Source organism: Aspergillus affinis, assembly GCF_023601865.1.
Source record: "Aspergillus affinis strain CMG 70 chromosome Unknown NODE_56_length_205077_cov_90_699902, whole genome shotgun sequence".
Lineage (NCBI taxonomy): Eukaryota > Fungi > Ascomycota > Eurotiomycetes > Eurotiales > Aspergillaceae > Aspergillus > Aspergillus affinis.
In genome coordinates, this window is record NW_026515837.1 from 70,768 (window position 1) to 81,276 (window position 10,509).

A 10,509-nucleotide genomic window follows, 5' to 3' on the forward strand; every position below is an offset into this window, starting at 1 on the left:
TGCTTCTGCCATGAGGGGTACGTGGTAGTGCTATCTGGATTCACCTCGTGAATGGACCAGGTCTTGCCGGGAAAATCCGTCTTAATGTGCCATGCCGTTGGGAAAGGTATATAAGGGAGATGGAAGGTGCCTTAACAATGAAATGATTCTTTCCTATCCATCCCTCACGACAGCATCTACTGTTCAATCGACAGTTCAAGCACCCCAGAGAGCACAATGCTTCCTCAACAAACCCTGGTGACTCTCCTGGGTGGTCTTTCCCTGGCCTTGGCCAAGACCACCACTGAGGAACTGCCTTCTCGTGCGGAGATCGAGGCTGCTCAGGCGACAGTCCTGCCTTACTCCCCCGTCTCCAATGTCAAGGGCTTGTCCTTCAACCGATTCGTCAACATTTGGTTGGAGAACACCGTAAGTCCGCCTCATACTCCTTTAGCACCACATGAGCCCGCATCTGATTGAATACCACAGGACTTCGACGCTGCGGCCAAGGACCCTCACCTATCCAAGCTGGCCGAGAAGGGTCTCCTCCTGAGCAACTACTGGGCCGTCACCCATCCCTCAGAGCCCAACTACTGCGCCTCCGCCGGCGGCGACACCTTCGGCATGGACAACGACGACTTCAACCAGATCCCGTCCAACGTATCCACCATCGCCGACATGCTCGACGTCAAGCACATCGCCTGGGGCGAGTACCAAGAACACATGCCGCACCCAGGATACCAAGGATACCGGTACCCAGAGAGCGGGCCGAACGACTACGTGCGCAAGCACAACCCCAAGATCCTCTTCAACTCCGTCACCGAGGACGCCACGCGTCTGCGCCAGATCAAGAACTTCACCGACTTCTACGACGACCTCGCCCACCACCGTCTCCCGCAATACAGCTTCATCACCCCCAACATGACCAACGACGCTCACGACACGAACATCACCTTCGCCGGTTCCTGGACCTACCGCTTCCTCGCCGAGCTGCTCGAGAACGAGTACTTCACCAAGGACACCCTCATCCTGCTCACCTTCGACGAGAACGACACCTACGAGATCGGTAACAAGATCTACAGCTTCCTGCTTGGCGGCGCCGTTCCGGAGCACCTCCGCGGCAAGCAAGACGACACCTTCTACACCCACTACTCCATCATCGCCTCCCTGTCCGCGAACTGGGGCCTCCCGTCCCTGGGCCGCTGGGACTGCGGCGCCAACTTGCTCAGCTTCCTGGCCGAGAAGGTTGGATACAAGAACTGGGACGTTGACACGAGTAACCTGTACCTCAACGAGACGCACCCCGGCCCGATGCGCAGCAACCCCGGTGCTTCTACGTGGCCGGTCCCGTTGACTCGGGGCCGCTGCTCTGCGGGCCACGGCATCCTGAACGTGGTGGAGCAGACGTGGAAGAATCTGACGGCTACGTTCAACTACACGAGCCCTGTTCCGTACGATTCGGTTAGCGGAAACAATGTTGGAGTGAAGTATAGTCGTGAGCTGGTATGTGATATCCCCTTCGTTTTCTTTGAGAATACATTGACTAACTAAATTGGTTGTTTGATAGAACGGAAAGGTTGAGAGCCATATTACGGAGTAGAGTAGACTACACTTATCTACCTATCTTGTCACATACATATATTCTTCCACGTCCCGGCCAACTAAAAAGCCTAGCTAGATATGGGATGACGAAAAACGATACGTTCATGTCTGAATAGTTGAAAAGTAAATAATGTAAAACAAACTTTTTTTAAAGACTCAGTTGAAAGGTCTTTCAGAGCTGTTAATATCCATAGACCACCACGTAAAAGCACGATGCTTTACTTTCACCAGTATGTAGGATTGCGGATCTAAATGATGGGCCTTTGTGCTGCTAGATATCTTCAAATCATCCAAAACAATCGGGATTCCGTAACACTGTAGCAAGGATGCTAGAGGGTGGACAAGCTTGAGCGCCAGTGCAGAGAAACACAAATTAATTAAGGCCCTGTCCTGAAACTTTATCCGTTATGGGGCGGGTCTAATAGTCTATTACGTGGAAGAAGTGGCAGGTCTTTTCGTTCGTTAGCCTGAGTAGGTAGCTTGGAAGGAAGGAATACTTTGCTGTATCTTCTTTCTTTTTCATACGGGTAACGTCCAACCTTCCTCTTAGTTGGGTGATAAATCGGGAACAAAGACAAAACTATACAAAGAGGTATCTATATTAAACAGATAAAATATTCTGGGCTAGGAGCAAGTATTTCGAATGGATTATCTAATTCGTGGAGATCGGACAGCTAGGCATGCAGATTTGAAAAGATGCACCTAGTGGGTACATTGTTCTATATCGGTATACAAACAAGGGTAGTAAGTTTGTGGGAATCCCCATGAAAATTGAGATTGACCCTGTGATCATGACGTCAGAAACCTGCAGATCCAAAGCACGCTTTACCTTAGGTAAAAAGCAAGTGTAGAAGAGAGTGATGTAGCCTATAGTCAAGGTCTTCCCAAGAGCTCTGGACACAAGTGGACTTTCCAAGTGAGGCTGGGCAGCAGATTAAAGGGCTGACAGAAGGTTTTTCATGACAAGTCACGGAATAGTCCGACACTCAGTGGGAAATGTGCTAAAAGTCACAAGGTTGTGATTGTACTCAAGGTAATCGGTAGATACCGCAGTCCTAGATGCATATTGGGTTGTTCCGATGTAGATTTGTCATTACAAACCTATAAGGAATTCAAATGCTGTAACAGACCACTGCTGCAGACACCCAACAAAGTGGAGCAAATGAAGCGTGAATCCGCATCTCCAGTAACAGCTGAACTGTGTCATCCACCGTGGTGAGTGAGAAGGTGGCGGGTGTAGCCAGCCCCGAAAGAGCAGCTGTGAGCCCCAGACGCGCCCTAAAGCCCAGTGACTTGCAACAACATCCACGCGTGCAGGTCCCCTCCTCACTTAAGCGAGAAGACCTTCTCCTGCCCACACCGTCCGCAAAGAGGCCGCAGAGACCTCTCCTTTGTTGACGCCGCTCTTACTATACCTCTTTGTCCTTCTCTTTACTCTTTGCATCTCTCAACTGCCACGATGTTCAGCTACAACCAGTTTCAGAGTCATCTGGAAGTGGCTAAAGCTCGCTGGGAAAAATTGCAGGTCAACAATCAAACTGGAAAAGTGAACATTGATGGAGACAGCCTGACCATTGCCGACGTGGTCGCAGTTGCCAAGTGAGTTCAGTGCATGCTCTGTTGCCTTACTTTGTGGAAAGATCATAGAAATTAACAAACGCTGGGATCAGATCTGGCTGCCGTCCTCATCTCACGAAGGACCCTGAGAGAATCGCGAGCATCAACAGAAGCGTCAGCGTTTTGACTGACCGTTTGGCCCATGGAGAATTCATTTATGGTAAGATATTAAATCTTTCCATGTAACGATGAGGCCGTCACTGATAGATGCAGGGGTCAACACCGGCTTCGGAGGAAGCGCGGACTCGCGAACTACCCAAGTATTCACGTTGCAGAAATCCCTCTTGCAGTTCCTTCAGAGTGGTATCTTAACAGAGGGTGACATCGGGGATGAGGGGTCTGCACTGGAAAGCCATTCCATGTCGCCTGAATGGGTGAAAGCAACCATGCTGGTCCGCAGCAATTCTGTCGCTAGAGGTCACTCGGCTGTATCCGTGGCTTCTATCAAGGCAATATTACGCTTGATCCGTCATAGAATAGTCCCCGTGGTGCCTCTTCGCGGTACCATTTCGGCCTCCGGAGATCTGATGCCTCTCGCTTACATTGTTGGAGCTGCTGAAGGAAACCCTGGAATATTTGTGCAGGTTGGCAAGAGCCCTGACCATCGGTTCCTTACCGCACAGCAAGCTCTCAAATCACATAAAATCCCAGGAATCACCCTAGGTCCGAAGGAGGCGCTTGGACTTGTCAATGGAACTGCGGCGGCTGCTGGCTTGGCTAGTCTTGCCTTGTATGAGGCCCATCAGCTTGCCGTTCTGTCCCAGGTCGTGACAGCACTTACTGTGGAGGCTCTCGCCGGCTCAAAGAACAGCTTCCATCCATTCATTCATCTGACCCGTCCCCACGAGGGCCAGATGGAGGCTGCCACTAACATCCTCGCCGTGCTTCAGGGGTCTTCCCTGGTGAAGGGAGATGAAGCAATGCAGACAAAATATGCCGGTTTGATTCAGGATCGATATTCCATCAGAACAGCTGCCCAATGGATTGGCCCCCAGCTGGAGGACCTCGCGCTCGCCGATCGCCAGATCGATGTAGAGTTGAATTCCACTACCGACAATCCCTTGATCGACAGCTCGGCGTCCAGATACTACTGTGGCGGAAATTTCCAAGCTACTTCGGTGACATCAGCGATGGAAAAGACTCGTTTGGCACTGCAGATGTTGGGTAAACTGCTTTTTGCACAGTGTACCGAGATGATAGACCCTGGTCTGAGTAATGGTCTGCCGACCAACCTGGCCGCTGATGAGCCCAGTGTGTCCTTTACTATGAAGGGAGTCGATGTCAACATGGCTGCGTACATGTCGGAATTGGCCTATCTCGCGAACCCGGTCAGCTCCCATGTCCAGACTGCCGAGATGCATAATCAAGCCGTGAACTCCCTGGCTTTTGTGACCGCACGGTACACTATGAAAGCGGTTGATCTGGTTTCCATGATGGCCGCAAGCTCCCTGTATGTGGTGTGCCAGGCCCTTGACCTGCGTGTTCTGCAGTTGAATTTTTACGAGAAACTGGACTCGGTTCTTCTTGGGGCAATGAATTTTGCTTTTAATGATTTTCTCTCCGCAGATGAAATAGAGGGGCTGTTCAAACAGATTGCCGTTTCCATTCAGACTACTTGGCCCGTGACCTCCCGCCTGGACATCGGACAGCGTTGCCGTTATGTTGTCGATAATTCCTTGCCCGTAGTGGTGAGAGAGCTCGCCAGGATCCCTCCGACTAGCTATCCCGAAGTGAACCGTCTCGTCAAAATCGACCAGTGGAGAGAACTCGCGGCCCACAATCTGGCCTTGACTTACAAGGAGGTGTTTGATGAGTTCTGTGAAGAGCCGAATACCCATGACTACATGGGCCTTGGATCGAAGCTGGTGTATGTGTATATCCGGCGTCAGCTGGGTATCCCATTCCATCAAGGCATCATCGAGGACCTGTCGTGCGACGAGAACGTGGCGAATTCCCTCAACGGAAGAGAGAAAAAGACTATTGGAGCCTGGATCTCGATCATCTATGAGGCGTTGCGTAAGGATCATATGACTGGTATCCTTCTCGGTGCACTGCTCGCTCGCGTGGAGGATTAGGACTCGTTTGTTTGAAAAGTGGCCAAGCCTGTTTTCACCTCGCTGGATCTGGGATTGTTCTTGATGCCACACCTTTTTTTTTTCTTCTCCACGTAATTAGACATGTGATCTCGTATGGGTGGCTAATTTGTGAAATAATGAGCTTTAGCTTTGACCGCGTCCTGGACGCTTGTTCATTCCGAGTAGATGTAGCAAGGTAGACGGAAAGTGAGGCACAGCTGACGGATCAGTGAATCGTTTAGGAAAGCGCATGGATGGCAGGTCTTGTCACCAGGAACTAAAGGAATGCGGGGAAATATTTCCACTCCAGGATCTCCTTCTCTTGTTTTCCCACCAACCGTCTCCTTTCCTCCATGCACGCTGATAGCAATGTTACCTATCGAGTGGGGTTCAAGATGGGATCTTTGTAAGTCAAACCCCCTTTCTCTACCTAGACCGAGTCTAACACTCAACACAGTTTCACCATAACTCCACCATTCTCTGCCAAAATATGGCACTCCCAAAAACAATCTCGCTTCAGAGCGATGCTCTGCACGTCAAAGTCCACATTGACGAAGACGGAGCAGCCTTCCTCCAAGAAGTCATCCCCGTTCCCGGCTCGACTCGCCCTTCAGCATCGAAATACTTTTCCAATTCGTTCGCTCCACTAGTGGAGGTGCGTCTTGCAGGCGAAGGCACTATAAAACACAAATCCTCCAAGTCCCTCATTGGAACCTATTTGGGCACACGACTGAAATACCAATCGCATCATATCAGCACGCAAGCGGGAACCAAAACCTTAGATGTTGTTCTTGCGGACGACGTCTCCAAAGTCACTGTCACCTCCCACCTTAAGCTATACCAGTCCGTTCCGGTTCTGTCATCAACAGCCACGATTCGGAATGATGGCGACCAGGACATCGTGGTGACTCAGCTCAGCTCGCTCGTTCTTGGGGGATTAACCACAGGCTCTGAGAAGTGGTGGTTCGATTACAAGCTGTCCGTGGCTAATAATTCATGGTTCCGAGAGGCTCAGTGGATTGAATATGATCTACCCAGTCTCGGGATCGATGATTACGGAGTGTACGGCCGCCCTGAAGCACACGCGGCTAGTCTAGCTCATTATAGTATTTCTAACCATGGAAGCTTCTCGACAGAAGGCCACTTACCCATGGGCCTATTGAAGCGGGTTGACGACGCAGAAACGTGGCTTTGGCAGGTGGAGAACAACGGGTCCTGGCAGTGGGAAATCGGGGACTGGAAAGACAGCGTCTATGTGGCAGCTGGCGGACCTGTCGAGACGGACCACGGCTGGAGAGAAAGGCTATGTCCAGAACATGAGTTCACAACGGTACCTGTTGCAATCTGTCACGTTTTGGACAACTACGAGAAGGCATTCGCTGAGATGACGCGGTACAGGCGGGAAATGAGGCGGCAACACGACGACCACGAGCGATTGCCAATCATATTCAACGACTATATGAACTGTCTCATGGGTGACCCTACAGATCAGAAGATCCTGGCTCTCGTTGACCCTGTAGTCGAGGCCGGAGCTGAGTATTTTGTGATCGACGCCGGTTGGTACGCCGATGATTCGGGATGGTGGGACGATGTCGGGCTGTGGGAGCCTTCGAAGAAACGGTTTCCTATGGGATTCAAGGAGCTTCTGTCCCGATTGAAAGCACGAGGTCTAACCCCGGGTCTCTGGATAGAGCCAGAAGTAGTCGGAGTCCGAAGCGTTGTTGCCCAGCAGCTCCCCGAACACGCTTTCTTCCGACGAGACGGCCAGCGCATTGTTGAAAAGGGACGGTACCAACTCGACTACCGCCAAAAGGTCGTGCGAGACCACATGAGCGATATTATACATCGCCTCGTAACGGACTATGGAGTCGGGTACTTCAAATTCGACTACAACATCGAAGTCACGCAGGGCACTGATGTCCGTTGCTCCAACCCTGGATCGGGTCAATTAGAGCACAATAGGGCCTATCTACAATGGGTTAGCGAGTTGCACGACAAGTATCCAAAGCTTGTAATCGAAAACTGCTCCAGCGGTGCTCAGCGCATGGACTATGCCATGTTAGCCGTTCACGCTCTCCAATCCACCAGTGACCAGCAAGACCCGGATCGTTATGCTGCTATTGCCGCGGCCCTTCCAACGGCCGTGACCCCCGAACAGGGGGCCGTGTGGGCGTATCCTCAACCCGAATGGGATGATGAAATCAACGCAATGACTGTCGTGAACAGTTTGCTCGGCCGTATTCATCTCAGTGGACGATTAGATCGTCTTCATCCTCATCAGTTTGCCCTGATCAAAGAAGGCATGGATGTTTATCGAAAGATCCGATCTGATCTGAAAGCAGCCACTGCATTCTGGCCTCTTGGTCTTCCTCACTGGCACGATGATTGGGTCGCGCTGGGTATGGCAGCTCAAACACCGGAAGGGCAAGATGCAGGCCACTTTTACATTTCTATTTGGAGGCGAGGGGGGCCTGAGTCAGTCGAACTCCCCCTTGTGGCGTTCCGTGGCAGCAAAGCCAGTGTACAGTTGCTCTACCCGACTTCCATCCCCGTTGAAACATCATGGAAGAGCCCCGAGGGATCTCTCAAGGTCTATATTCCTTCCAGGGTGGCGGCTCGACTACTGAAAGTCACTGTGTCTTGAGTTTGCTGCTTCTTCACACGCTAGTTGCTGTCAAATGGCCGTTTATTTTTAATGTAGACGGAAATCCCCCATTCAGGCACAGGGACTTGAAAAACACGTTCAATGCTAAGTACTTGAGTCAGGAGTGTTTCTGTTCCGCATTGAGTATTATTACTGCGAGGTATAGGATCGTTAGATGAATATTTTACTAAGAATATGTGAACTGGTAGCCTCACTCCACCGGTCACATCAAGTTTGCTTTCTAGACCCTCGTTTCTCTAGATTCGTCTATTGGTCTGTTGGCATCAAATGTCTTTCAGACTGCAGATGGCGAGGTAGGATCATTTGGGTCATGAGCTCACCGTTGTCCCTTGCAGAGATAGGGACGCAAGGGGTTGACTCAAATTCTCGAGGATTTGATGCCGTGCTTATCTATTGGTCTGTGTTTGTTGCTCTGAGCGGTGTGTTGTTGGTATATAACCCAGCGTGGGTCCACGAAAACATACCTTGTTGGGTAGTATTTGAGAAGATCAGTGTATATTGATCTCGACGAAAGGTACATGATGTTGTCATTGACAGTTGTATTCCGTTACTTACCCAGAAATAGTTCGATCAACCGATTGAAAATGGAGAAGTCAAAAGCCGATAAGACGTCATCCGCTCACCTGGAGGCACAAAACTCCAACGAAGACACCCAATGTGCCGAGAAACCTGCTGCATGGCAGATGAGCGTGGACGAAGCGAAGGCGGCAAACATCAATGAACACAATATGACTGTTCGGCAGGCCTTACGATCTTATCCCTGGGCGGTGATCTGGTCACTCACCATCTCCATGTCAATCATCATGGAAGGATATGACACCAATCTCATTGGCAGCTTCTACGGGTATCCCGCTTTCCAGAAACAATTTGGCATCGAGCATGTTGATGGGTATCAGGTGCCCCAGGCGTGGCAGTCGGCTTTAGGAGCCGGCAGCAATGTTGGTTGCATCGTCGGGGCGTTTCTGAACGGGTACCTGGTTAAGTACTATGGGTTTAAGAAAGTCTTCATGGGGGCGCAGGTGCTCATGTGCGGCTTCATCTTTGTATCCTTCTTTGGCAAGTCCTTGGGCCTTCAAGTGGCTGGGCAAGTTCTTTGCGGGTGAGTGTGAACTTTCATTTACTAGATGATATTCTGACAGTATTTCGATAGCATACCGTGGGGCATTTTTGCGACAATCGGACCGGCATACTCGTCGGAGTTACTGCCCATGACACTGCGATCATACTTGACTGCCTACATCAATATGTGCTTCGCTATCGGCCAGTTCATCAGCGCCGGTGTGCTTCAAAGTCTGGTTAGTCGAGATGACCAATGGTCGTATCGTATTCCGTATGCCGTACAATGGATCTGGCCGATACCGTTGTTTTTAGTAGCCGTCCTTATGCCGGAATCACCCTGGTGGCAGGTGCGCCATGGAAAATATGAAGCTGCTCAGAAAACGGTCCATCGCCTGACCAGCAGGTCAGAGAGAGCTAATCCTCGACAAATAGTCGCCATGATGATCCATACAGACAGCATCGAACGGGAAATTGAGGCTGGCAGCTCGTACTGGGATTGCTTCAAAGGAAGCAATCTGCGACGCACGGAAATCGCTTGCATGACCTTTGCCGGACAGGTGCTAGCCGGCATCCAATTCGCGTACACAGGCACATATTTCTTCGAACAAGCGGGAATGACTCCTTCGGATGCATACAAGCTCGGACTGGGTGGCACGGCGGTTGCGTTTGTAGGGACAATCCTCTCCTGGTTTCTTATGAAGTTGTTTGGTCGTCGACCCATGTACTTGACTGGCATGGGACTGATGTCATTATATCTTCTCATCATCGGTTTCTTGGCACTTCCGAAGGATAACAACAACCTTGTCTGGGCACAGTCTGCTCTCTGCATCGTTTGGTTGTTTACTTTCTCAATGACCGTGGGACCAATGGGTTGGTCTATACCATCAGAAGTCTCATCGACGCGATTGCGATCGAAGACGATTTGCGTGGCCCGCAATGCTTATTACATTACCGTTGTGGTGGCCAATGTCATTGAACCATACATGATGAACCCGGTCGCATGGAATTGGAGAGGCAAAACGGGCTTCTTTTGGTTCGTTTTTGCTTTCCTCACGTTTGTCTGGGGTTACTTCCGTCTCACCGAGACCAAAGGGCGGACTTTTGAGGAACTAGACATTATGTTCGCGGCCGGGGTGTCCACCAAAAACTTTGGGAGTTATCACGTCGACGCGTACGCGGAGAATGTGGCGATCAAAGACCGGGCAAGAAAAGGTCCACCTGAAGAGAAGACAGGTCTTACCACATAGCCTTTTCAATCTCCGAAAGCTCATCTTCTGGTTTTTGAGATGCGCTTCAATAATGTACATTGTGGAGTATAAGGTTGGCTGATCATTATAACCCTTTGTGTAGGGTTTGCAAGTCGTTCGAAAAGCTCGGACTCGGTCCGTGGTTGACTAGCAATAGGCTAGTTCGACTGTGCAAAACATAAATCGTCTTTCGAATTGAGATCCTCGCCAGCAACGGCAAAAATGAATTTCACATTTGTCGTGATAAACATGTCGGGTGTACTCC

The 10,509-nt window shown here is 50.6% G+C and overlaps 4 protein-coding genes across 4 annotated transcripts; all 4 read left to right on the top strand.

Annotated features, from left to right (window-relative positions):
• Positions 1-216: 216 nt before the first annotated feature.
• On the top strand, positions 217-1,579 carry KD926_008500 (putative acid phosphatase; the record flags this gene model as incomplete). Its single annotated transcript, XM_053101232.1, has 3 exons — positions 217-408; positions 469-1,482; positions 1,547-1,579. 3 exons carry the CDS (start codon positions 217-219, stop codon positions 1,577-1,579), a joined length of 1,239 nt encoding a protein of 412 aa, XP_052955158.1.
• A 1,461-nt stretch (positions 1,580-3,040) lies between these two features.
• Positions 3,041-5,273, top strand: KD926_008501 (aromatic amino acid ammonia-lyase; the record flags this gene model as incomplete). The annotated part of the gene is made up of 3 exons (XM_053101233.1): positions 3,041-3,180; positions 3,252-3,358; positions 3,412-5,273. The coding sequence occupies 3 exons, from the start codon at positions 3,041-3,043 to the stop codon at positions 5,271-5,273; spliced, it is 2,109 nt and encodes a 702-aa protein (XP_052955159.1).
• Positions 5,274-5,763: 490 nt separating this feature from the next.
• KD926_008502 (putative Melibiase subfamily) lies at positions 5,764-7,917 on the top strand (the record flags this gene model as incomplete). Its single annotated transcript, XM_053101234.1, has 1 exon — positions 5,764-7,917. One exon carries the CDS (start codon positions 5,764-5,766, stop codon positions 7,915-7,917), a length of 2,154 nt encoding a protein of 717 aa, XP_052955160.1.
• A 605-nt stretch (positions 7,918-8,522) lies between these two features.
• KD926_008503 (putative transporter) lies at positions 8,523-10,244 on the top strand (the record flags this gene model as incomplete). The annotated part of the gene is made up of 2 exons (XM_053101235.1): positions 8,523-9,037; positions 9,089-10,244. 2 exons carry the CDS (start codon positions 8,523-8,525, stop codon positions 10,242-10,244), a joined length of 1,671 nt encoding a protein of 556 aa, XP_052955161.1.
• Positions 10,245-10,509: the final 265 nt, after the last annotated feature.